Raw genomic sequence first — 25970 nt, forward strand, 5'->3', positions numbered from 1 at the left:
CTCAACCCGGTGCGATGACCGCCCAATTTGTATGTCTTTAATTTCTCTTGACAAATCATCTGCTGACAGACCAATACAGGAGCACACGATTTTGTTGAGACCCACTTGTAAGGAGGTTGTTTCTCGAGGCGATGACTATTAGACTTCACAAGTAGAGGACAAATTGTAGCACATGTTGGGTTTGATCTGCATGTATAGTATGTAATAATTGATTTCACTTCAAATGAACCAATTGTGGCACGCAGAAATCAATCCTGCGCTTTTAATAGGGAAGAGATCATCATGGTTCATCAAAAGTCATTATTTCGCCAGCATGCAGAAACGTTCGTGGTACGCGTACAATATACACAAGTAAATCGCCGCCAACAACAGCGCCATCACGTCCTAATGCTCCTCGATTTGTTCTACGTTCTCAACGATTTCCAATACAAACGCAGAGGTGACACCCGGAATAGACCTCTCGGCTTCTATGAAGGCGTCGCGTAGACGATCCAAGGTCGCTCGCGCATGGTCATTCGGTACACGAGTAGCGAGCTGCATAGGTGCCAGTTAGCGATTGCGCACAGGTAAACGAAGATAATCAAGCGTACGTTGCTGAGAGCGGGAATAATAACACCTTCAAGCATTACATCGTCATCGCCATTCTCTTCCAATTGCTCGTCATGATGATGTCTGGGAGGTTGCACCTGCGACGGCGCAGGAGCTGGAGCACGGGGAGAAACCATCGCCCCTCTGACAGTAGGGTGCATAGCTTGCCTAACATCCCTCGTCCTAGTCGGAGTCGAGCTACCTTGAGAGTAACCAGGAGAATTCACATATGTAGATGTGGAGGTACCACGTGATGGGGTAGTAGGGAGCGCTCGACCATTCAGCGATGGTGGGAGAAATTCTTCTGTTTTGGTACGAGTAGGTGTGGCAGATTGAGTGGACATGTGAGAATCAGAAGGGCCACTAACGCTTCCATTCGTGGGTGGAAGAGGGCGTCCGGTGTTACGTGAAACGGTTCCAGGTAAGTTATTGCGGACGGTCCCAACTATCCCTCATATCAGTTTACTGGTACCAGGAGATCGTTGCCTAACTCACAGTCCCATAGCGCATCGGCTGCGGGCCCATAAGCGGGTCTAATGGGCTTTAGTAATTCCATACTGGTCCTCTAATGACAGAACCTACTCTTGGGACATTCCACCGACACCGTCATCTGCGGGTTTTGCCCCTCCTTCAGCCTTCCACTTCTCGTACATTTCTATCAGCTCAGTAAGGTAAGAAGCTTTCCTCGCAGTTTTGATGAATTTGTGCTTCAGTAATTCTTTGGCAGTAGGACGCTGAGGCATGTCAGAATCCTTGACCAGTCAATGAAAAATTAAAACTCACGTTGCGAGGATCACGCTGCAGACAGAGGGATACAAAATCACGGAACGGGCGGGAAAAACGATCATCCAATTGCGGAGGAGGGTTCTTAGGAATCAGGAATAGCACTTTCATGGGGTGTAAGTCGGCATATGGAGGTTCACCCATGGCCATTTCAATACAGGTGATGCCTATTGTACACTCAGCCTTGAGAGAAGACCAGAATAGATGGCAGAGCACACACCAAGACTCCAAATATCCGCTTTGTGATCGTACCCAGATTGTTTGATCACTTCCGGTGACATCCAATAAGGCGTTCCAACGAATGTGTTCTACATCGCGAAAGCGGTGAACATCATATAAAGAGGGCTCAAAATAAACGCACCTTCTTCGTCATTGTGGCTGTCAGTTGACCAGAAACACCAAAATCTGCGAGCTTGACATCGCCGTTGGCAGTGAGAAGGATGTTGGCAGCTACGGATTATCAGAGAGATCGCTCCGCGCATGTGCTTCAATTACTCACCCTTGATATCTCGATGGAGTTTCCCTTCTTCGTGCAGATACTCCAATCCCCTCAAGAGCTCACGGGCTAAGATTGCAATGTATTCTTCTTTGAAAACGCCAGCTTTCATCTACCAAGCAGTCAGCCAGGTAATGATCGGACAAGTTATAATATTACCAAGTCAGAACACGAGCCTCCTGAACAGTACTCCATGATGATCCAGAGGTGTGAGCCTTTCAAAAAAGACCCATGATACCTCGTTACAAACTCGCTATCCAGCTGGCTGAGGATCTGTATTTCTTGTTGGATGTCGTCAATTTCATCCTCGGCACTCTCTAGGTCAATTATTTTTATGGCCACTGGTAAAGACGTTCGTTTGTCATAGCTGGATTTGCAGATGAGCGAGTGAATCGAAACGATGTCAAATATATGGCATACCCTTGGTAAACTTCTCCGAAACTTCCCTTGCCTAAAACAGCCATGTCTGTTAATATCTATTTATTTGACAACGGGGTTGATCGATCCTTACCAATGCGGTTCTGACGGACATAGAAGAGCTCGGGGTCGGCATGCGGATTATTGGGATTGTTTTGAGAATAGGTTGACTATCGACACAGCATCGCAAGATTAGCTTGCTTGTCTTAATGCAAAGTCTGCGTAAAGGTCACAGGGAATTCTCTACGCACCATTTTGTCAATATACGATACAGTGTTGTGTGCTGAAATGAGTAACGAAAAGCGCTGTCACCACAGAGAAATGCTCTCGCACTCTGGACCCTGAGGATGTTCGCGGTGGCTTGTGTCTGTAGTGGATGGGTGCTTTTGAGGCCGTTGCCGAAGCTGTAGCGTGTGATCTGTTGTGAGAGCGTATGGGCAGGAAGGAAGAAGAAGATATGAGGAAGGAAGGAAGGAATGAAATGGATGATTGTACTGGAGACGCAGCGGCAACGACTAAGCTGTTTCTGGAAACCAAACGCGTCCGAGCGCAAACAACAACAGAAAAAGAAAGCGGGAACATTTAAGCAGTTCACAGAACGCAAATAACAAGACAGTAGCGTTTTATGCATGTCATGACATCGTTATACGGGTTTTACTCAACTACCTCTCCTAGACAGTCTCCGCCAGTCCCCCGCCTTCACTGACAGACCCTTGCATACTCGGTCTCCTCACATCGTCAGGTCCAAAATACCCATCCGCTCCTGACAGGCTAGCCTGTCCAGAGGGGGGCGTTGACGGCCGTGGTATACGGTGTAAAAGTCCGTAGCTGAGGCAAGATGCGGTCAGCATGCCGCGTAGAAAAAAATAGAATGTACATACCCAATGCCACATCCTATTAAGCCTTCTCCCCCCCACTGTCTAGTAGGGTAAAGAACTACTTCTCGAAGGTTACTATTGCGTTTGACGTTAGCATCTCGTCCACTATGGATGCCGAGACACGTACTCCAAGTCAGCGTTGTAGACAAATAGCCGCAATGGCTTGTCCACATGGGCCTCGATCAAGTTGTAAAAGTCGTTCTCAGAATGTAAAGGGCCGCCAGACCAAGCAAGGACATAATCTCCCCAAGGCACAAGACCCGCCATCTACATACCCCCATTATGAGCACACCCTCTTGAGCATCCCCTGATATTACTGACTTACCTCTGCTGGGCTCCCTTCTAAGACATCCAAAACGTGATATACAGACTCCAGGGCATGTGCGGGATTACAAACCCTTAGGCTCAGACCAAGTAATGAAGGTTTAGCGTTTGGGTCGCCGCTCGCTTTTGACGCTTCTTCTGACCAAGCGCGAGAGGGTACCAGATAAACGTCTAAAAGAAAGCCGGCCCATCCATCAGTGATTTCTGCGGTGGCTCTTTATATGGTTTACCCACCTCTAACCCTCTGGCTTTTCGTATTGTATACTCTTAGTCCAATCTGTTTCCCTTCATTTTCTTCTAATATTTTGCCCAGCACATCTGGCCTCAGTGCTTCTACACCCTCACTACTACTCCTTCTCCCTCCTTCAGATGCGCCAGGAGTGCCAGTCGGTTCATTGATCGAAGGCGTTTGAACACCGATAAGATAGTCAAAATACGGTTCGACCAGCCCGTCTGCCGGGGACATGTCTGCAACGCGCAGACAATGAAGGGCGAGGTCGGGAAGCGAAGAAGGAAGAGAAGATGTTGCCTGGCCCATTTTCTAGCTAGCAGGCAGTTTATTGATGTTTGTGCTGAGCTGGGGAGAGGCGTAGGGATATGGTTGTCGCGCAGTGAGGAATTAACGTAAGGCTGGAAAGGATAACAAAACCGATGATTCAGCGGAAGATGAGAACGAAGGTCTATGACTGGGTGCGTGACAGACGAACCAAGCAACAATAAACAACAACAAAGATGTTCTTCTGAGCGATACACACTATTAATCCAGATGTCAAAATAGGCTCGCGCCAAGTGTGTGCTTCATCTTCGCGCCCACCAAGTCGACTCTGACTTTTGCACCATTTATGCACAACAAATACGAATACAATAATAAACCATGAAAACAAATCAGCCTCAAACCGAACCATGCTCAAATATCAACTGTCGCAGTCGGAGAGGAACCAAAACTAGGGTTCTTTCTATCACGCATACAACGAAACGAGGCGCTTTTCAGTCCATTTGGTATCCGCACTCTCGACACCAGCTTCGCCTTGTTCGAATGTCAACTGGGCTTTGCAATTGTTGATTGAAGCTTTTATCGGTTGGTAATGATGAAGGATTAGCAAGGCAGAGATCTTGTGACCTTGGGAGCGAATGATGGAATCGTGAAGGATTCCATTTTTTATCGCAATATGGGAATAGAACTCAAGCAATTCTTTCAGCCAATGGTTTTGGATGGTCTTGAAGAGACCGACACTCTTTGCAGAAAAACAAGAAATCGTACAAGAGGCCAGAAACAGCTTCGAAACTATCATCTCGCTTATGCTTGCGGCAGCGGAATCGGCTTTTCCTCCGGTCTCCCACCAGTTATCGAGCAATAACCCATTGCTTCTCGATTCATAGGCAAACCAAGTCTAAGTGGACAATGATGGCCAAAAAGCAACCATCGCATTGCATTATAGACAATACTGCCACTATAGATGCCACCTTACGGAAGCAAAGAAGATGACAGGGAGTATAATGAAGGCGGAAGGTTTGGCGAGGAAAGCGTAGAGGGACAGCAGCGACAGGGAACAACGACGACAACGGATTTTCCGCCGTCTACGACTATTTACGATCAAATTGACTCTTATTTGAACACACGAGTTATTCCTTTAGTTGATATAAACATATGAAAACACGATGGATAATCACGGTTTCGCTTAGATGGTAAACTGGAATTCAATGTACTATGCAAGATAATTTTTGACACTGTAAGGCAAGCACCAAAATAATAAAACAAGTAATCGACACGACACGATGCAGGCCACAAGAGCGGACATACGTGATACTTGCTGCAATACGAATCACCAGCGATCACCCGCCATGTAGTTGGCTGGTGGACTGTTGATTCGAGCCACATATGGGAGATGTTGGTGCCAACCTAAAGTAGTAGCAAATAGTTATTCCCCCCAAATGGATCAGGGCACAGTAAGAGATGCACTTAATCAGGAGCCTATATGGACAAGACACTGTCATACATACTGCTAGGCAAGTGCCAGCAACAAAACAAGAACTGACAACCTGAACTTTACCCTGGGGTCACAACAACGATATATACAGCATCAATGAAATGAAATCAAAAGTAGAATTGACGATGGGTGGCCGTTCATCCATTATATTTATCGTTTAATAGTCTGGTGGAAAAGCATAATAGTCACAGCAAAAAAACTCCTACGGCGACTTATCAAGGATACCACTGCCTGATCGGCCCTCCTTTCCCAACATCAAATCCTTTTCCGGATCCTTGTATTCTTGAGAGATCGCTCGGCCCTCGCCCAGAGCTTTCAGATCTTGCATCCACTTATAGATATCAGACAGCCCTTGAGGGTCGACTACTCTTGTTCATCCTCTGCGTCAGACTTTCCGTATGGCGTAACTGGAAGCGGCACGTTTTCGGGCCTGATCGTCGGGGGCGGGGTTGCCGATGTGGGCCGAGTGATCCGTACCGGCCGGAATTCCGGTGTGCAAAGAGCTTGAAGGGGTACGCCATGCCAAGGTTCTTGAGATGTTTGGGACTGAGATGTTACGGCTTTGTCTTGTGCAAATGATTGCGGCCCACATGACAGAGATGGGTGATAAGGGGGACTAGATCCTTTTGTCTCAGAGCTTATGAACTGGAATGAAGGCAGGAGTTGGCTGCAAGCTTGCCGTGACGACAGTTTTGCTGGTTGCAGAGGGGGTGCATTTGTGAAGGACGGAGATTGGGAAAGGGTTCTGCTTACTTTAATGCCCGTCACATTCAGTCTTGAGTTCGTTCGTGCAATGGAATCCAACAGTGCGTGATGTTCTGGACTATAGTTCGCCGTCATTGCCGACAAAGTTGTGCTAATGGCTTTTTCTATTTCGAGTCTGTCGCCTGGCGATATGGTACTGAGTGCAAGGATCTTGCCGATAAACTGGGGCCCACTAGGTGAATCGAAGAGTAGACTTCTAAGAACGAAATCATATTTTTTGGACAAAAATATGCTCCTCCGAACACTTTTTGATGCTTCTGGCTCACTCGATTGAGCAATGACTGCACCACTTTGGTAAGTATCCTGAGGCATTAGAATTAAGCATCAATCAATGACCTACTTCTCAAAATTGAGCGAGATGCAATTCTATGGTTACAGAGATGGCCAAGGTGGGGAAGGAATCGCTTAGATATCAGATCGTAGCGCCCCGGCAAGTTGGAACTATCAAGGAGCCATGTCAGCAAGAGGGCTCCATTTGAGCATGTGGCGAGGGGGATGGAATTAAGAACGATGGACGTTGCCACACGTTTCTGCATGACCGTTATCAAGTACGGCTACATAAGAAAAGGGATAATGACATACCTTTTGGTACAAGGTGGCTTGTGAGCTTTCCAAGCACCTCAGCAGACACCTTGCTCCATATCGATCTGAGATTATTGCCAGCAGTTTGTCCACGGCGGCGTCAAATATAAAGCTGTTGAGCTCAGGGCCGTATTCCATGATGCCTGAACACAGGTAATTGCCGATCTTGTCGCACATAAGAGCTGGTGCCCACTCTCGAAATGACTCAACTATGATTTGTTGTTCTTCTTCAGTCCGGCAGCTATCCACAAGGGTTTGTGCCACCCAAGTACCATGATGATGAATGCCTACATAAGCAAGGTAAGGCGATATTCCTTTCAAAATAGCAAGACGTTGTTTGGGCGAAGCAAGTCTGAATAGGTACTGCAAAACGGTGTTTCCGAGAGGGTGTATTGATAGCTGTACTAATATGTCGGCATTTACTTAAAAACTTGATTTGATAACTCACCTGTACGTAATGGCCAGCATACGACTGACATATATCATCGACATGTTCCATTGAGAGATGACTTTGGCTCAACTCGAGGGCGATTGTTTTAAGATTGATGGCGTCAAATATCTCCATTGTCAATGGGTGTAATTCGGGTATGATCAGTTGCCAATGAGTTTTCTCATAACCTATTTTCCTTATAAGCTCAAAACAGGATCCATTAGAAGTTAATAGACAGACCTTCCTTTGCCCTCACTTCGTCATCACCTTCTCCACCTTCTCCGCTGCCAAAAACCTGCATAATCATTTGCTCTTCTGTGACAGCTCCATTTACCCCCAAATCCTTCTCTAGAACCTTTTCATGCATCCCCTGCTTAATAAGATCCAGTAGGAGTGGACTTCGATAGTTTTCCACCCCACTACCCCCTTCAGAAAGCTGTTGCTCCATCGGAACTGTTGAAGCGCCGCTGACAAGATTGAGAACATTTGTGAGGCCCATGTCAGAGGTAATGTCAAAGGTCATATAACTTGGAGCTCGAGTGGGAACTCGCGCAAAATCAATTTGAACCGGGCCATAGTGGGCACCGAAAATCTCTTTGCCACTGAACTCTTCGTAAGCAGCGACTGCAGAGTCAAGTCTTTCAAAATTGATGAAGCCATGACGCTATTGAGTAGAAGTCAGTAACTGTATAGCTTTGAAATAATCGAAGGGAAGTTACCATTCCAGGTAAGATCCGAGAGTTTTCTACAAATCCGAAAACCGAAAAAGTCTGAGACAACTTCGTGGAGGAGATATCAGTTGGCACTTTCGCGATTTTGATAGCTCTTGTGGCCAGAAGCGGAGATGCAGGCCCTTGCTTCATTCGCGGAGTACTGGGTGGTATTGTTCGATAAAGGGGCGAAGTCATCTCACCTTGTACGAAAGGAGATAGCACTGCTGACCTTTTTTGCTTGAGCGAAGCATTCATTTTACCGAATCCGAGTAGAACCGGCGCTGTACGGGAAAGAGTAGGTAGAATACCCCCTAGGCGATGAAGCACATCTTCATGGGCGAAAATTGCACTGCTTTGTTTGACAAAATTTACGAAAGCGCATGTCTAAAGGAGAATCAGCACCGTCAATTATTTCGCGATTGATCCTAATACCTTTTCAGGAAGAACTCTTATACTGCCGATTGGGCCATATTGTTCAAATGCCTCATAAATCACACCTTTGCCGACCTGAACATCAAGGTTCCCGATCCAAAGTGTTTCCGAAGGGAATTGAAGGTCGCTGGGGTCAAGCTCTTGATGTTGATGATGTGAATCGTGATTGGCCATCCTCGAATCACTTCGTATGCCGCTGATTGATTGACCCCCTGTAACATTCGGCGCTCCAAACCAAACAGTATCGGAAGGTAAAAGCGTCTGGCCGTGAATGCCTTTACTTGCCTCTCCCTCGTAGAATCCAGACAGCTGAACAGCAGCCGCACAATTTGAATCATGGATACCGAAGCGTTCCATGGCTCGACGCACAACGCGGTCGTCAGCTTGCATGTAGTAAGATATATTATCGGGTGTGATGCGAGGACGACTCCTTGTGATCTCTAGAGATGAGAGAGTACTGTTATGGCGACTAACAATGCCACAGCGTTCAATGAGTTGTTGAGTGCGATTACGCAGTTCCGACAAAGATGCAGGAGGGAGAAGACCAACGTTACTGATGCTGCGATGCCCAGGCGATGTGCTTGAATTATGCATAGCATATTGAGGTGGCAATGCAGCCAAGTTGATCCGTTGATTGGCAACCGATTCGTTCCCAATCACATCGTACAGGCGAACATGCGACGGTCCATTAAAGGAAACTGACCGAGAAGTTCGCCCCATCGTCTGATAAGGGGTTGTAAAATACTGTGAAGATGCAGATTGTCGGTAATGTGGAGATTCTGCAGCGAAATGGATCGGAGTAATAGGCATAGAAGAACGCCGTTGCTGTTGAGGGGACGAGCTGTTGCTGTCACTATGTCTGGTAGGTGGGGTCATTGTCTACTGGGAAGTGTAATGACGGCGGACTCAACGTCTTTGCTGTACTGCCTGACCTTTCAATTCTGTCCTTACGAGTAATACCCTGTAAGACTAAAGTGCCCAATTGATAATGATTGTTGGAGGGTTACTACGTACAAGGAATGGCAAACAGTATCGGTAATGAGGGAGTACGTATAAGAAGGGGGCATTGTTGGGTGAGCCGATCTATGGATGGTTTATATAGACACAATAGGAGCTGCATAGAGGCTAGACTGTGACTACGGCGTCTGTTAGCTCGAATGCAAGTTGAAACGCAGGAGAACAAGAAAGCCAATCGAGTTTCAACACCGACCGCCCGACAGACGACGACGGCGAAATGGATGTTCCGTCGGTAACCTGCTGGTGGTCGTCGAATAATGGCGCGTGCCTGTCCTCCGGACAGCGCCGCCCCAAGTTATTTTTTTAAATTATGTACTGTAATTAATCAACGCTTCTGACAAGAAGAGAGCAATAATTTTTGTTGTCGAAAGCTTTGACTAGTCTCCTACAGTCTGCTTGGCTCGTTTCGCCACACATTTATCAAAGCAAGGACCCAATCCCCATAGTCTGTATCCAGCTCCAAAACTACCGTTTATTAGGAAGAGACAACATAAAATGGCCGATGCCACATCCCCAACTATTCTTCTCTTCGCTCGAGGCACTCTTGCCCTTCTAGACTTGTGGCCAGCCCTCACCATTGCCGTTTCAGAACAATGGGGCGGATCAGAGTCTGCAGAGAAGAAGACCTGGATTGCTTCCACTCTTATCGACGAGTTCGAGTCTCGTGCAACCTACCTCCCTGCCCCTGTTCCCGACTCCTGCGCTCCATCGGTCGCCGGTCCTGCCGTCGACCCCGCCGACGCTAATGATCCTCCACTCGACCAAGACGACATCATCGACCTTCTTACACAAATCATGGAAGACGAATTTGAGGCTCGTCTTGAAGACGGTTCCATTGAGGCTGTGGCGTCTGACATTGTTCGTTTATGGAAGGGTCTCCTTACTGAGGAAAAGCCTGAGAGCATAGTCGAGGCGCTTGAGCGGAAAGCAAATGAAGTGAGAAGAACTGGAGTGCAGGTTTCTAAGGGAGCTCAAAACGAAGATGACTCGTCCAGTGGAGAAGAGGACGACGAGATGGAGGTCGACGGAGGTGAGGTACCACAATTGGTCGCCAGAGAAGAGGAGAGGAGAGAAAAACAGGAGCCTGTGGTGGATGATGATGGATTCACTTTGGTGCAAAAGGGAGGTCGAAGACGGTAATGGGTCATCTGGAGATAGGAGACGATATGTACATGTATGGAACCCTGTACTTACCTCCTTATGCCCTCTTGAGTATCACTTTTTGATAAATGATGGCACTACCTGCAGATGCCGAAAATAATTTCTGATTCCGTCTGAGATTGATCTGAGCTTTGAGTTTGCGAACATCATCATTTGTTGGGTTTCCTTTTCGGGACGGCTTCCGTTCCCAAGCCTGCATCACTTGACTATTGCAGCAGCTATAACAGACAGCAGCAGCAGCATCATGTGAGTATCGTTTATCACCCGTTGCAGAGGTATTAGTGTACGATGGATACACGCACAACTGTAATGAGTACGTAGTACGAGTACCGTAGTACTCAGTAATAGAGTGTTCGGTGTTGGCCACGACGTCCGGATGGAGTCTGGAAATGACGACGTAATAAATAGGCATGACCATCATGAGCATCGGACAGGTCATCAGCAACAGCGTTCAGCGCTTAGCCGAGGATTACAACAGGCTACATGGGAACCGCTATAGTCATCTGTTCATTTTACCGGGTAGAACATCGCCGGGAGCGACACTTAGCTGATATCCAGAATATGCCCAACGAGCGAGAGCGAAGAGCGAAACACATCGACAAATGAGTATTGTTACTATTATTCGTTACCAACTCACTGTCTCTACCAAATGACCTGCTTATCCCATCCTGTCTAGCTCTTTTCGCCTCTTCTGAGCCAAACCCATCGACCCCAGACATAGATCAGAAATAATTGACTCTCATTCAAACAAAAATGTCTGACGAATCAAAATATTATCATCCAGCGACCACGGGAGAAGACTTGGCTTCCTCGCTCAAACTTCACGACAATTACAGTCAAGGAGATATCCAGCTACTCTCAGCAGACAGTGTCCTTTTTATAACTTACGCATGGAGGCTTGCTCGTGCGAGGTAGGCATACAACCCTGAGATACGGACATGTGGTTGACTTGATCAGTGCTGTGTTTCGCGACATGATGGAAGTAACTCAGCCTTCGACTGTAGTTGATTCTTCTTTCAACTCCTCCGGTTTGCCCACCATGAACAACAAAGAGCCCATTGAGATCGGTCACACTTCCGCGCTCCTTGAACGTTTTCTTGATATCATATCATTATCTGACCAGAACATGATAGAAGTCCCTTACGGAGAGGCAGCGGGCATGTTCGACTTGTGCGATCAGTTCGATTTCGACAAGAAGATTGTAGATAAAATTCGCCAACAAGTGATTAAGCAAGGTCACTCTAATCCCTGGGAGCTTTTGATACTAGGGTCGAAGCTCGATGACAAAACAATGGGCTTGCAGGCTCTGCGTATGATGGACCATGATATTTTCATCAAGGGGAAGCCGGGGCATAAGTTCTGGGCCACCATGGAAGAGCTGGAAAATGGATGGAGGCCAAAACTATTGGATCTGGTATTCAAGGATCCAGGAGAGATTGCCGGTGCGCCTGAGCCTTTCCCTCATGATGCCTCTCGTCCTTCTATATTCGGGTCACAGCACGCTTCACGACCATTACCTGTCAGTTATCGGGCACCATATACTCCCGGTCGATCGAACTCGTCTTCCACTGTGCTGTTATTCAAGGACAATAACTGGGCTTCAATCTGCGAGCGATTCTTGTTCAAACAATGATGATTACTTCCGGTAAGTTTTCTTCTGTCCGTCATTTTCTTTATTTAGGCTGACTGCTGGATTACGGCTAAGATACGCCATGGTATCGATATCGGCAAGTACAAGGCCTCCAGCCGCCGTCATTATTGTCATATGCTTTATAAACTGCACAGTGCTTCATGCAATTGGCGGATGGTTCCAAAACCCTCCATTCATGATTGTAAGATCAGGACCATGCACTGTTGTTCGAAACATGCGCACCTGTACTAAAAAGCCACCCTTTGAAGCCTCTCGATCTTAGGTTACTGCGACTGAGGCGAGATGGGTGAAGGTTGCGGGCTATATTTGTACATTAACTGCTGTACGAAACTGTAAGTGCAGGTTGACTGCCTTTGTTTTCGGAAAGAAAAGTCAATTCAATCCACCCGCTGTTGATCAAACGGTTCCTCTGCTGTGCTGCTGGCACTGGCTGTTATTATTCATCCTCCTGCAAGTCCTATTCCTACTGCTCCGCTCCGTAATCTAGACTGTGGCTGGTGAGGGGCAGAGTTGCTACATTAGACTTCTACGCCGTCTCATCCTGTCCAACCATAAATGCCTGCTATAGCCGGCACGCCCAACTTTTTCCATTTAATCCTGCCTGTATCACTTTAAATTTTGGTTGATGATGTGACATATGCGCAAATACAACTATCGAAAGCTCAATGCATATGGTGCTGCAGAGGGTCAGAGGACTGTAAAAGCTAGAAATTGGCTGGTGAATGAGAAGAGGCTGTGGTGTAACGTTTGGATTCTTACATAAATATGTTTAATAAATAATTAATTACGAAAGAAGCAAAAAGATGAAGTGGAAGAAAAACGCTATATTTGTGCATTTGCTGGGAAGTTGACCGGAGTCGGCAGCAGACGGTTTACGGAGCTGATGCGTAAGGTGGACAGGTGGAAGCTGTTTGGGGGTCATACTTATGCCCCCGCGCTGCTTAACTTGTGACCTGTAACTTTTTGTACCTACTGTACTGGAACATACGCGGTGGATTTGGAGTACGTGGTGGATTCGGAATTCGGAATAGCAATCTTTTCTTTTTGCCCGGTTGCTGTTGCTATGATGGTGTTTTTGCTTTATATCGTACCGCTAGCCGTCGATCAGTGACAGGGAAAGACGTAGTACGCACGGAGCTATACATTAGTAAGTGTGATTACTCCTTCGGCTGTAATGCTCTGACTTTCATAGTACTGATCCTCGTTGTCCATGTAATATTTACTGCTGGACCGTGATTTTCCCAATGTCGATCACCGTCAAAGGGAGAAGAACATGCAGCTACAGCAGCTGGTCTATACATTTCGTTCATGGGATCATCAGGTTTATGAATGAAACAAATAAACGACAATTTGGGGGGTGGCAGGAAACTTTATTCTACCCTAGTGAATCGTATGCCGTACTGAAGGACAGGGACGCCGGACGCGTCGCACGACCAAGACGCAGGTGGCGGGGGCGGGGCTCGACAAGGGGAACCATGGAGAAAAAGTGTCGTAAGTCATCTTCCCCATTCCCCATTTTCATATTGTACCGTTACGCTGTTAAAGTCCGCTTTCTGTAGTGGGGGGCTGCAGCCCACCCATCTCCTTGTCTTACATGTTTTAGAAGTAATTTTTTCTTGTCTCTTGTTCATAGCTTGCCTGAAATTTTTTCTTTCCTGTCGAAAGACATTTTTGCTTTCGACAGCTGTTCTCTTCCCTTCATTTCCTACTCAACTCACGGTCGACGGTCCGCTGCAACGCAACGTAAAAATTCCTCTCGGGAGGCCCAGCGACAGCCATTTATCTCACCTTGAGCGTCTATCGGCCAGTTTTTTTCGACCACTGCACATCCTCGCGTGTCCTGGAACCTAGCTGTCGTAAGACATTCAAAAAAACAAAACAGTAAGTACAATTGCTTTCTTCTTCCTGACATCGCAGGTCTTTATGTGAAGACGGAGTCGCTGCTGCTGCCGTCATGCGAAGTTTTATCTTGGTGTATACTTAGCCTGGGGGATCCCACAAGCTTTAGGGGGTGATGATTCTTCGCGGCTCCACACCATCTTCAGCCGATATTTTCTTTCCAATCCTTTGGAGCGGGAGAAACACAAAAGGCGATCTTTCGAGATCCTACCTTTGACTGGGGGGGTCCTGATTGTGTTCTACGTTCCCATATCCTTTCTTCTATTCTTTGGTCGTCGCATCACTCACACACAACTTAATAGGACTTCAGACTCTACATTGCGTCTGGCAGGTTCTGTTCTTGTTCACAATTTTTTCACGAAATTGTCTCGCTTTTAACTTCGACTGTCACCACTTCGGCAGCGTTTCACGCTCTTTTATCAGAGCCACAATTTGAAGAAACTGCATCATGGTTAACATGGATATCGTTTCTTTCCCCAAACCAGACGCGACGAGGACCACATCCCACAGAGCCGATAGCAAAGCAGAGATAGAGATGGTAGAGAATGCTGGTTATGAGTTGAGCAATGTTGTCCAGCCTGCAGCATTGATGTAAGTGTCGCGTCTAAAATGACGATCTATTCCTAAGCATCCATTTTCGAAGAGCTGTCTGACACGCTGCTTCAGGCCAAAAGGACAATTGTTGGGTTCGATTTTCATCTCACCTCCAACCCCTGAACAAATCGATTCTCCCACGGAGGAAGTCACCATTACCCCACCAATGAAGCAGGCAGTGAGAAGGTCTTCAAGCCCTCGCATTGAATTAATGGGGGCCTCCATCCCGTCTACCGTCATTCCAGCATGTACTTCTCCCAGCAACAGTCCTCTTTCTTCCAATCACTCGTCACCGGCATCGACAAAGGTCGCCTTACCTATCCCCCTCCATGTACTGCCGGAAGTGCGCTCGCCACCGCGCAAGTCACTCGCACTGACGGCAGACTCTCTGCATTTGGCAGCTAAAAGGGGTCGCCGCACCCGGTTATTTGGCTTTACAGAATTGAAAGACAGTAATCAAAGCTCCCCTGCTAGTTCAGCTAAGAGTTCTCCTGAAGGCACGCCCCAAGTCAGACCTCATAACTTGTGCCGGGCTAGTGCATCCTTATCCTCTGCTGTGACTGAGCCAAAATCTGCTCAGATAACCCCTGCGTCTACCCCCTCGATTCCTTTACTGCCTCCCCGTCGTCATCCCAACACTGTCTCCAACAGTGCTCCCATTCATGTGCCATCACGTCGTCGAGATAACGGCCTGCGGTTGAACTTTGACGGCATCACCCCTATTTCTCTGTCATCGGAAGATGTGAAAGGCGTAGTTCATACCTCTCCTTATCCCAACGTCTTGGTACGCAAGAAATCTGGGGAGATACTCAAATCAGCTTTGAAGCAGAACAGCTCTGATGGCAGCGTGGGTAGTGTTACCCCTTTCTCAGAGGCAGGTCAGCCCCGTTTTGAAACAAGATCATGTCCCAACACACCAATCTGCCCAAAGTATGTCCATTTCGATACACAACTGGAGCGTGTCAAGCTATTTTCGCACGATCAGAAGCCTCAGGTTGTGAGTCGCGATGGTTTGGCTGTTCGGGAAGACGATGGCGACGAGTTTCCACTCGGTTTGGAAGCCGAGAAAGTCCTGAAGATGTCATTGCCCAACTTTCCGACGTATCAGGATCCGAGTTCTGACCTTTATTTGGAATCGTTGTTCCTCAGTGATGACCGTCAGTCCATTAAAGGCGTCATGATGTGTAAGAATATAGCATTTCAAAAGTGGGTCGCTGTGCGGTTCACTTTCGATTGGTGGCAAACAACGTCAGAAGTGACTGCCGTCCACAAGGAATCGGTGAGAGGCGGAACTTACGATCGATTCCTTTTTACGATCAAGCTGGGAGATATGCTGCCCAATATTGTACAAAAGACGTTGTTCTTGGCTATACGCTACAACACAGGTGGACGGGAAGTGTGGGATTCCAATGGGGGTCAGAATTACCGAGTCAATTTCATCAAGGAGCGTCCTGCACGTCAGCCTCTTCGAGGCGCCAGGGATACAGCGCCAATTGATCCCGGTATGGGTAAGGCAGTGGGTGGAAGGTCTTCCCAATGGAGCGTGACAGGAGATCAGGAAGATCGCATGGCTGATTTACGGGCCAAACTGAGCATGGTGTCAGAAGATGATGCGGGTCTTCATGTATTCCCGAACGGCTCTCGGCATGCTTATCCCAATAGAGGGCGCAAAGCCGACAACCCTGGGTTTACAGCACATGATAGCAAGGCGACAGAGCTGCCAGGAAAAGGTGTCTCTTTGGCGGCCAGATATGACTTTGGGGCTGCACTTCACACAGCTAGACGCAACAGCTCGAGCTCTCCTGTCGGTACCTCTTCCAAACTTTCGGAGATTAAGACCGGCCTCCGAAGCTCTGGAGAGGAATCAAAAGTTGGCCATGCCGCGTCTGGTTTCTATTCTCCCAAGTTTGACCAGACGGAAGTTTTTGGCGACAGTGCCTTCATCTCGTCTGAATTCGTCAGCTCTCCAAAGGCCATTCATGTACCTGTCCTTAAGGTTGAGAGTCCTTCTCCTCCTGCAACAGAAGCGTCAACACCGGTCTCCAGAATTCCTTCTCCCAAGCCCTCCTCGTTGCCCTCCCAGCCTTCGCTCTACCGGACACAATCCGCTCCGGCAAAATTCACTATCGGTGATCCCGCCGAAAGCAACTCCAGCGAAGACTCGCCACCTCAACTCGACACTTCAAGCATCTCTACTATTACCCCTCCGGAATCTCCCATGTCCCCCTCTGATCTGGGGTCGTTCGGTAGATGGAGCCCGACCACTATGTCGTCTAACGGCAGTTTGTCCAGTTTGGCAAGCTACAGTAGCCTTATTGAACAGTGAGTTACAAAAACATTTATGACGTCGTATAAATGGCTAATTTCTGCGTTAGGTTTTGCTGGGCTGGCGATCCTTCAGTCTCTGCATCCTCCCAAACGAATTATTCCTCAGGTTCTTTCGATGATTACTTTTCACACTCTCATTCGGGATTCACCACGCCTCGCGCTGGTACCCCTAATGCCACCCCCAATGCCACTTCTAATTCATCAATCGCTTATACCGGAGGCTCCAATATTACACCTACAAGGAATGAGAACGAGCCAGTCGACAACATGATCAGCGATGGCTTTGTCGGAAGGACAGCGAGGTCACCAATGGTGTTTTAAAATAATCTGCGGTGGTTCTTTCTCTTAATTCCTTTTATTCCTTTTATCATCTAATTACCAACGCTAGACGCTGGCTGTATCATTTATGTTTTAATTATAGCATTGTTCGCACGTGTTCGTACTTGTGCATTGTAGTGGCAACGAGGCATATTGGGTGTTTTCCTTGAAGATGGTCCTTGTTTTTTTTGTAGAGTTCATATCATTTGCATTATTTAGCATTTTCTGTGTTGCTTTCTTCTTTGCATGCAATGTTGGTACATCAGTCAAGGCAATGAATGCTCTATCTTGCCGATAGGCATTCTTCTAATAAGGATAGGCAGTCAAATGCTTCCCGTTAATATACATTTCTGTGCTTTTCTCTCATTGTTGACATTTGAATGATTACATAAGCGATCATTTCACTGTTGTTGATGTTCAAGTCGGAGATGTGTTGCAAACCGCCGCGCAGCTGCTCAGAGATACGTACTGTCAATAAATATCTCCCTTCTTCTTGATCATACTGCTTTCCGGATCACTCATTCATCGGTATACACTCATACCGCTCTCTTGAAGAACACCTGTGGCCAATTCCGCCTAGCCAGGGACGCCCATGATCCCCTTATAGGTGGGCCGTTACCGAGCCTGCTAAACAACCGAACGACCGAGTCTCGACGTGCTTAGCGAAGCAACGGCTTCTTGAACTACTTCAACTTTTCCCGCAGGATTATCCCCTGGTATCTACGCATGATGTCTTCGTCGCCAACATCCACTCCTCACCAAGTACCGTCCTTTTTAGCGAATATCCTGTTATCCCATATATCTCCTTTAGATCCACCGTCGACCTCGTCAACGACTTTCGACCACCATCGTTCTCCCACCACCCAGAACCCCTCCCATCCTCAAGCTTTGCAAACTGCAGAACCTCCCCCAAACCCTCTGTACCTTCCTCCACCCGCTTTACCGAAAGTTGAGGAGGATCTGGTTCCTCCAGAGAATTTTGCATTGGTCAGTAGTGGAGTATATCGGTGCGGGTTCCCGAAGAAAAGAAACTTCAAATTTATGGAGACCTTGAGATTGAAGACCGTCCTGTGAGTTAATGTTTACCTATCCTTCGTAGATTTTCTAATCGAAGTTCTAAGGACTCTGGTATTGGAAGAATATCCTAAAGCAAACCTGGAATGGTGTCAGTCCCAAGACATACAATTTATGGTTAGTAATTCCTATTTTTTATTGTTTTCGTTGCTCATGAAGGTGTAGCAATTCGGTATTCCGGGAAACAAAGTACGTTTACTCTTAATGTTCCTTTAGCCATATTTGACAGCTTAACACAGGAACCTTTCGACAACATTCCCGAAGACGTAATTTGTGCGGCTCTCGTTGCCATCCTCGACCGGCGGAATCATCCCATCCTCATTCATTGCAACAAGGGCAAACATCGTACAGGCTGTCTGATAGGATGCATCCGACGATTACAAGCATGGTCTCTCACTTCTATATTCGACGAATACCGGCGATTCTCTGCGCCTAAAAGCCGAGCGGTGGATCAACAGTTTATCGATTTATTCGATATCATGCCTGTTTGGGAAGCTGTATGCCGACCTAAAGGTGGGGGATTAGGAAATTTGCCGGATTGGGGAATGTTGGTTTTGCCGAAAGGTGTGGTGGAAGTTGGTAGAGATGGAAAGGAGAAGAAGAGGGTTGAGAGAGATATTTTCCATATGCGGGGACTATAATGCTGAGGCCATCAGATGGTGTTTAGAAATCATAAATTTTTATCCATAGGAAACTGTATAATGGTAGATAAATATGTTGTACTTTGCTCTACCCCCATATATACCTTCAGAACTGCAGAATCATCCTAAACTCCATCCACCTACTCCAAATCCTTTTCGTCAAATTCGGCTTCATAGGGTGTCCTCAAATGTCTCGAAGGCTCCCAAACTTGCAGGATGTTGTCCTCCGAAGCGCTCGCGATCGTCCACGGCGAGCTTGGGCTCCAAGAAATATCGCACACTTTGCTGGTGTGACCACCATGGACAAACAAAAGCTCGGGAGGTCCGTCTTCGGCATCGTCGGGAGTTTGTTCGGCACCAATAGCATCGAGGTCCCAGATGTGGACACGACGATCGGCAGAGGCGGATGCAAAGTGGACGGGCGATGTGGGGGACCAGGAAAGTTGAAGGACATCGTTAGTATGAGCCTCGAACGAGTGGTGTTTGGTGGAAAGCTTTCGAAGATCCCAAAGAGCAATGGTCTGTACGCTTGGAGTCAGTATGTGTGAAGCAAAGCTAAAAAAGTGAAACTTTAACGTACGTTGTCAGATGAACCGGTCAAGAACAAGTACTCGCTGCTAGGGGCGAAAGAGATACAATTGATTTCGGCGTTGTGGCCCTGGACTTGGGAGCTGGCCTTGGCGGTGTTGTCACTTCGAGTGTCCCAGCTGCGAGGCGTCAATCCTATTAAAATTTAAAACGAGTTTCGAAAAAAAGACCTACATCATGATCTGACCATCGTCGCTGACGGAACCAAACATGTTTTCGTTCTTGGGGTGCCACTCAACGTCCTGCAAGATATTAGACTTTGTTTTTCCAAGCTGCCATGATACTCACAGCAACATAAGCAGAATGTCCAGTGTACAGTCGTAACGGTTGTAAAGAAGGGTCCTGCTTGGAATAGCCTTGGATATCCCTGGGTACAGGTGAGTAAGTGGTTTATGTTGCAAGATGAGATGTCATACCAGTGGCCGATGGTAGTATCCTCACTGGCACTGAGGATATGGCCCTCCTTCAAAGCATTCCAAGATAACCCATAACTATTAATGTCAGCTTCCCAAAGTTATACTCCCTACAAAATTAATTCACCCTTCCTTGGTCTGCCCCTTCAGTCGGATATCTGGCTTGCACTCCCCATTTGCCGGTGCCTTGCTCTCATGCTTTGTCCTGTCAAACACATAGACTTCACCAGTGACTGTCTTGGTGGCAATGAGTTCGGGGTTTTGGGGCATATAACGCGCGCGGTTCACTTCGCCAGCATGGTTGATTGTCTGGATGGCGCGGATTCGGGCAGGGGAAGCTGTGTATGAGCCAATCTCTACAAGAGCGGTGAGTGGCGATTGTACGAGACGTGTCAATATGAATGGGACTGACCTTGTTTTTCTTCATCGTACAGATCGGCTAACGCCTTGTCACTGATCCCGGCTCCCTTCTTGGGCAACAAAACTTCCGCAATGATTAAATGATCGTTGGCTTGGCCAGAAGTATGGGTACCGATGATCAGGCGTTGACTTGTATAGTCTGTGTCTGGAACACTGCAGCTAATGTGAGCTATACGAAGCTTAAATGGAGAGAAAAATAACGGCGTACTCGGTTATATCGGGGAGCCATTGGCAGGTCAAACTGGGCCATGTGAGGGCGTGGGTGATGACGGTGTCATAGAGGAAAGGAGTGCTATTAGGTTGTTAGCATTAGATGCCGAATTATCCTGGCTGGTGGTAATGTATTACTTTTTCTTCCAGACTTTGTACTGCTATTGACATGATCAGCCGCAACTCCACGATGCGAGGACATGGATTGTACTCACCTCGTTGATAGCCTGGTTATCCTCGACGGCGTCGAAGTCGTCGCCGGCGTCGTCGATTGTTATCGGTTCGTTGTGAGCCATTGTGTGTTTATGGGCAGATGAAGGATAAGGCTGGGCGAGGAAGTTGGGATTTGAATGGACCTCAAGAGTGAGAAATACGATGTACGCGTTCATAGGATTGTTTCAATCAGACAAATGTGTATGTTCCACATCACCACTTTTGCTTTGGGGCACAATTCGTTTGTTCCGATCCGGATATCCGAATAGAACAGAGCATACGAATATGGACTGGCGTCGACAAGATTTATATACACCCCAACATGGCAGCTATATCAGCTACATTAGAGATACATTGGCCAAGCAAAATAGTCCGTGCATCGTTTGCATCGTTTTGCATAGTATAAAATCTAGACCCAACGACAACCCTATGAATCCTTGGTCCAAGACTTGATGACCTTTTCGAGATCGAATTTGGGATCTTCCGGGTCAGTAATCACTGCAGCGACGTTAGCACTCGTCTTGATTGAGTGTAGCGATAAAGTCTGAAGAAATGTGGCTGGCTCGACAAGGTGGGAAGAAGAGAACTAGTCCGCTCCGTCTGCCCAAGCTGACTTCTTGGTTTGTTCATCGTCTGGCCAACAATCCACATGGCCGTACAGTCGTACCGACTGGACACATAGCACATAGCGCGCAAGGCAGCAGAGTATCCCTTTTTATCCCTCCAACCTCTCCAAGACAATCTCCGACCAATCCCGAGCATTGCTTCCAGCCACCTTCCACCCGGCAGGGATCCAGTTTTCATCACTCACATGATGATCCTCCGCTCTGAGCAGCCTTCTTCGCAGCATAAGCCTTCTTCGCCTCCTCGACGAGGTGTGCTCGGTGGGCAGCATGGTGCTTGACCTGTGTCGTTGAATGTTTGCGCGCGAGGTTCAAATTCGATCGGCGATGCATATGGAGTGGTGTAAGAAGCAGAATTGATGGACAATGTTACAGGAATGAGAGTTCTCTTTTATTAGCATCCCGTTCGCTACGAAAATCATGAATACTCGCCTTGTCCTCGTCGTACTTGGCTTGTAATGTGGACTGGTGGAAGATGCCGTAAGTGATACCGGCGATGAGGGCGGACCAACGGACGACCTGCGATGTGTGAGCTGTGCTACCTGGACGGAGTATGTGCACCCACGTTGACGGTAGGGGTGGCCATTGTTTTTTGTTTATGTATGGATGTATGGAGAAGAGTGAGTATAGGGGAGATATACAGGGGAAGAGAGGAGTATTTAATTCCGTATCCCCGAACGTGGCGCCGTGTGACGCGACTCCTCTACGATATGTATGGGCTATGTCCTCGATCCACATCCATATAACATAGCCCACCATGGCCACAAACGCACCGTGCTATACCATAGTACACGACGACCTTCTAGACTCACCCTCTACCAATGACCTCAGGAATGCTCTCCAGAAGGGCTCAGACGAGGTCAAGCTCGAGACCATGAGGACCATCATTGTCGGCACCCTTAACGGCCAGAGCTATGTATGTGTATCGTGCCCCTGTAGGCTGCGTCTAACACTCCCATAGGCGTCCCTTCTAATGCCCATCATTCAATACGTAATGCCCTCTCGAAGCAAGCAGCTCAAGAAGATGCTCCATTTCTACTGGGAGTAAGTCGGGTCCGTCGGTCAGAGTGTGGAAGTGTGCTAACGGTGTTTAGGGTCTGTCCCAAGCTGGATGAGAATGGCAAACTCAAGCAGGAGATGATATTGGTAGTGTGAGTATCATTGCATTTAGCTTTGACTCGGCTAACGATCCTTCAGCAATGCTATTCGTAACGATCTGGTAAGCATCAAGTCATGACATCTAACTTTAACTAACCCGTTGCAGCAACATCCCAACGAGTACATCCGCGGTGCTACCCTTAGATACCTTCAGAAAGTCCGCGAATCAGAGCTCTTGGAACCGCTCGTCCCCACCGTCAGACAGTGCTTGGAGCACAGACACTCGTTCGTTAGGAAGAATGCCGTGTTTGCAGTCTACACTATCTACCAAGATCACGAGCACTTGATTCCCGACGCGCCGGAGCTGTTAGATACCTTCCTTGCTGCCGTGAGTAATTTCTTTACTTACCAGAGTAAAGCTGATTTGGTCGTAGGAATCCGACTCTACATGCAAGCGCAACGCGTTTGTCACTCTCTGTAACATCTCCCAGCCCACAGCCGTCCAATATCTCCTCAACAACTTTGATCAGATTGAGTCCATGGACGAGTTGATGCAGATGGCTGTGATTGAGCTTGTAAGGAAGGAGGCTAGGTCTGAAGGTGGTCATCGCGTGAGTATCTTCCATCTGTAAACTGTACCCGACTAACCCCATGTAGGCCAAGTGGATCCGATGCATCTTTGAACTCCTCAATTCCAAATCTCACGCTGTCAAGTACGAAGCGGCTACAAGCCTTACCACCCTCACTCAAAATCCCGCAGCTGTCAAGGCCGCCGCTGCTGCTCTTGCCGAACTCATTGTCAAGGAGGCCGACAACAATGTCAAGCTCATTGTTCTTGACAGATTCAACAACCTCAGGGCGAAGCACGAGAATGTTCTGGATGGGATGGTTATGGATATCTTAAAGGTCCTGAGCAGGTGTGTATGACCATGTGCATCGTAGGTCTCTCGACTGACATGGAGTAGCCCCGACATGGAAGTGAAGCGAAAGGCTATCGGGGTTGCTCTCGAAATGGTTTCCAGCCGGAATGTGGAGGAAGTCGTCTTGTTCTTGAAGAAGCAGCTTCAAGGCACTCTCGATCAGGATTTTGATAAGGCAAGTTGTCATGATCTTACCATTTCTTTATCTAACACCTTGGCAGAACCTCGAATACCGACAACTTCTTATTCAAAGCATCCACTCTTGCGCCATTCGTTTCTCTGAAGTCGCCGCCAACGTCGTTTACGTCCTCATGGACTTCCTTGGCGACTCCAACAACCCTTCAGCCGTCGACGTTATCGCCTTTGTCCGAGAAGTCGTCGAAAAATTCCCCAAACTCCGAACAGCTATTACCGAAAAGCTCATCTCCACATTCGGGGAGATCAAGTCTGGCAAGGTCTTCAGAGGTGCCATGTGGATTGTCGGAGAATACTGTGAGCAGCCAGAGGATATTAAACAAGCGATCGCCGCGATTCAAAAAGTGTTGGGTGAGATCCCCATCCTTGCATCAGAACAGGTGAGTACACAGTTGCTTCAATTAAGGTCGATTGCTTATCCCAGTAGCGATTATTGGACGAGGCCGAAGCAGCCGATGAGACTCCCGCCGAGCAACAGGAGCAACCCAAGGCAATCACCACAACCCGCGTGCTCGCCGACGGTACCTACGCGACCGAAACTGTTTACACCTCTTCCGCATCCGCCGCTCGCCTCGAAGCCGTCCGATCCGCTTCAAAACCTCCACTTCGATCACTCATCCTTGGCGGCGACTTTTTCACTGGTAGCGTTCTCGCTTCTACATTGACCAAGCTCGTCTTGCGATATTCCGAAGTTACGTCTTCTGATCAGCAGAGCATCAACATCCTTCGTGCTCAGGCCATCTTGATTATGACCTCCGTCATCCGTGTCGGTCAGAGCAAGTTTGCTGCTGTCCCTATCGACGAGGATGCCGAGGAGCGAATTATGAACTGTATCGAGACTCTTGCCGAACTTCAAGGCAGTAAAGCCCTCCACCAGGTGTTCTTGAAGGATACCAAGGCGGCATACGCCAAAATGGTCGCAACTGAGGAGAAGAAGGCTCTGGAGAAGAAGGAGCGGGAAAGCAAGGTGTCGGTGGTTCAGGCGGATGATTTAATTTCTTTCAGGCAATTGTCCAAGAAATCCGTCGTTGGGGACGTCGACGAGGTGAGTGCGGTCTAAATGATTTATGCACCAAAATCAATGCTGATGAACGACTAGTCTGACGATGTCGTCAAGGCTACCGGCTCTATCCATCCTCAAGACGACTTTGTCTCCAAACTCTCCCGAATCACACAACTCACCGGGTTTTCCGACCCCGTCTACGCTGAAACCGTCGTTACACTCTCACAATACGACATCATCCTCGACGTGTTGCTTGTCAACACTACAAATGAGACATTGCAGAACTTAATGGTGGATTTCGCGACATTGGGAGATTTGAAGCTCGTCGAGAGGCCAGCACCATTTACCCTTGCCCCGCACGGGTTCCACAGTTTGTCCGCGACCGTTAAGGTTTCTTCAACCGAGACTGGGTAGGTTCATTATTGCGTCTGGATTATGACTGCTGACGAGATATTAGTGTCATCTTTGGCGCTATCACTTACTCCAAACAAGGAGCTTCCGATGCCGATGTGACTATCGTCATGTCCGACATTCACGTTGACATCATGAGCTTTATCAAACCTAACTATGTCAACGAGGCGCAATTCAGATCCATGTGGACGGAGTTCGAATGGGAGGTGAATTTTTTCTATCCCGTTTGTTTCCAGGACAGAAGCTGACATGTTTGAACAGAACAAGGTGGCCGTTCAAACATCTATTAGCGATCTCCGAGCCTATCTCGATCACCTTCTCAAATCGACCCACATGGCCCTTCTCACTCCCGAAGCAGCTCTTTCTGGCGACTGCGACTTCCTCAGCGCCAATCTTGCTGCCAAATCCCTCTTTGGCGAAGATGCGCTTGCCAACGCTTCAATTGAAAGGACAGAAGATGGTCACATCACTGGTCACGTTAGGATAAGAAGTAAGACACAGGGTATTGCGTTGAGCCTGGGTGACAAGATCACGTTGAGTCAAAAGGCTTTGGCGACAGCGTAAGGAGAGAGAAAGGGAGATGGTGGGATTCTAGAGGGTTGTAGAGGAACAACAAAAGGATTTGGATACTATGTAAAAAATACGAAGTAGTGATGCTAGAATCTCTGCAGAAACCCACAATATCGATGTCCGGGGGCTGAAGGATGCTGAGAATTAATAAGCATTAATCTGTGTACATACATACAGCTCATGTCTCAACTTACAGGATTTTGACTACAGACAATTCGTCTAGAAAA

The 25970-nt window shown here is 47.7% G+C and overlaps 10 protein-coding genes across 10 annotated transcripts in view; 6 read left to right on the forward strand and 4 right to left on the reverse strand.

The window, feature by feature from the left end:
• The window catches only part of CNBG1900 (hypothetical protein), a gene marked incomplete at both ends in the record, with an annotated part of 1842 nt that extends 1700 nt beyond the window's left edge, over positions 1-142 (forward strand). Inside the window, 2 exons of the mRNA XM_769115.1 lie at positions 1-29; positions 80-142. The exon at positions 1-29 is cut by the window's left edge and continues 55 nt beyond it. Of these exons, the coding sequence (XP_774208.1) occupies positions 1-29; positions 80-142 (92 nt within the window). The remainder of the gene's footprint in view (positions 30-79) is intronic.
• A 242-nt stretch (positions 143-384) lies between these two features.
• On the reverse strand, positions 385-2538 carry CNBG1910 (hypothetical protein; the record flags this gene model as incomplete). The annotated part of the gene is made up of 12 exons (XM_769116.1): positions 385-534; positions 591-1033; positions 1084-1121; positions 1171-1322; positions 1372-1538; positions 1592-1679; positions 1733-1821; positions 1871-1979; positions 2027-2234; positions 2288-2318; positions 2379-2454; positions 2536-2538. The coding sequence occupies 12 exons, from the start codon at positions 2536-2538 to the stop codon at positions 385-387; spliced, it is 1554 nt and encodes a 517-aa protein (XP_774209.1).
• Positions 2539-2955: 417 nt separating this feature from the next.
• Positions 2956-4024, reverse strand: CNBG1920 (hypothetical protein; the record flags this gene model as incomplete). Its single annotated transcript, XM_769117.1, has 6 exons — positions 2956-3112; positions 3166-3237; positions 3290-3429; positions 3488-3621; positions 3721-3804; positions 3871-4024. The coding sequence occupies 6 exons, from the start codon at positions 4022-4024 to the stop codon at positions 2956-2958; spliced, it is 741 nt and encodes a 246-aa protein (XP_774210.1).
• Positions 4025-9908: 5884 nt separating this feature from the next.
• On the forward strand, positions 9909-10553 carry CNBG1930 (hypothetical protein; the record flags this gene model as incomplete). The annotated part of the gene is made up of 1 exon (XM_769118.1): positions 9909-10553. One exon carries the CDS (start codon positions 9909-9911, stop codon positions 10551-10553), a length of 645 nt encoding a protein of 214 aa, XP_774211.1.
• A 774-nt stretch (positions 10554-11327) lies between these two features.
• On the forward strand, positions 11328-12207 carry CNBG1940 (hypothetical protein; the record flags this gene model as incomplete). Its single annotated transcript, XM_769119.1, has 2 exons — positions 11328-11485; positions 11532-12207. 2 exons carry the CDS (start codon positions 11328-11330, stop codon positions 12205-12207), a joined length of 834 nt encoding a protein of 277 aa, XP_774212.1.
• Positions 12208-14572: 2365 nt separating this feature from the next.
• CNBG1950 (hypothetical protein) lies at positions 14573-17367 on the forward strand (the record flags this gene model as incomplete). The annotated part of the gene is made up of 4 exons (XM_769120.1): positions 14573-14715; positions 14791-15565; positions 15650-17040; positions 17094-17367. 4 exons carry the CDS (start codon positions 14573-14575, stop codon positions 17365-17367), a joined length of 2583 nt encoding a protein of 860 aa, XP_774213.1.
• A 723-nt stretch (positions 17368-18090) lies between these two features.
• Positions 18091-19079, forward strand: CNBG1960 (hypothetical protein; the record flags this gene model as incomplete). Its single annotated transcript, XM_769121.1, has 4 exons — positions 18091-18434; positions 18486-18555; positions 18604-18627; positions 18678-19079. The coding sequence occupies 4 exons, from the start codon at positions 18091-18093 to the stop codon at positions 19077-19079; spliced, it is 840 nt and encodes a 279-aa protein (XP_774214.1).
• A 140-nt stretch (positions 19080-19219) lies between these two features.
• On the reverse strand, positions 19220-21006 carry CNBG1970 (hypothetical protein; the record flags this gene model as incomplete). Its single annotated transcript, XM_769122.1, has 10 exons — positions 19220-19600; positions 19660-19786; positions 19842-19909; positions 19956-20034; positions 20084-20158; positions 20208-20436; positions 20493-20653; positions 20709-20792; positions 20849-20871; positions 20926-21006. 10 exons carry the CDS (start codon positions 21004-21006, stop codon positions 19220-19222), a joined length of 1308 nt encoding a protein of 435 aa, XP_774215.1.
• Positions 21007-21350: 344 nt separating this feature from the next.
• Positions 21351-22132, reverse strand: CNBG1980 (hypothetical protein; the record flags this gene model as incomplete). Its single annotated transcript, XM_769123.1, has 4 exons — positions 21351-21421; positions 21735-21828; positions 21979-22065; positions 22112-22132. The coding sequence occupies 4 exons, from the start codon at positions 22130-22132 to the stop codon at positions 21351-21353; spliced, it is 273 nt and encodes a 90-aa protein (XP_774216.1).
• A 171-nt stretch (positions 22133-22303) lies between these two features.
• On the forward strand, positions 22304-25737 carry CNBG1990 (hypothetical protein; the record flags this gene model as incomplete). The annotated part of the gene is made up of 13 exons (XM_769124.1): positions 22304-22462; positions 22508-22590; positions 22641-22697; positions 22744-22765; positions 22811-23032; positions 23079-23255; positions 23302-23561; positions 23610-23739; positions 23786-24139; positions 24187-24804; positions 24859-25172; positions 25220-25379; positions 25435-25737. 13 exons carry the CDS (start codon positions 22304-22306, stop codon positions 25735-25737), a joined length of 2859 nt encoding a protein of 952 aa, XP_774217.1.
• Between the last annotated feature and the right edge of the window lie 233 nt (positions 25738-25970).

The sequence above is a fragment of the Cryptococcus neoformans genome, chromosome 7 (assembly GCF_000149385.1).
Source record: "Cryptococcus neoformans var. neoformans B-3501A chromosome 7, whole genome shotgun sequence".
NCBI lineage: Eukaryota > Fungi > Basidiomycota > Tremellomycetes > Tremellales > Cryptococcaceae > Cryptococcus > Cryptococcus deneoformans.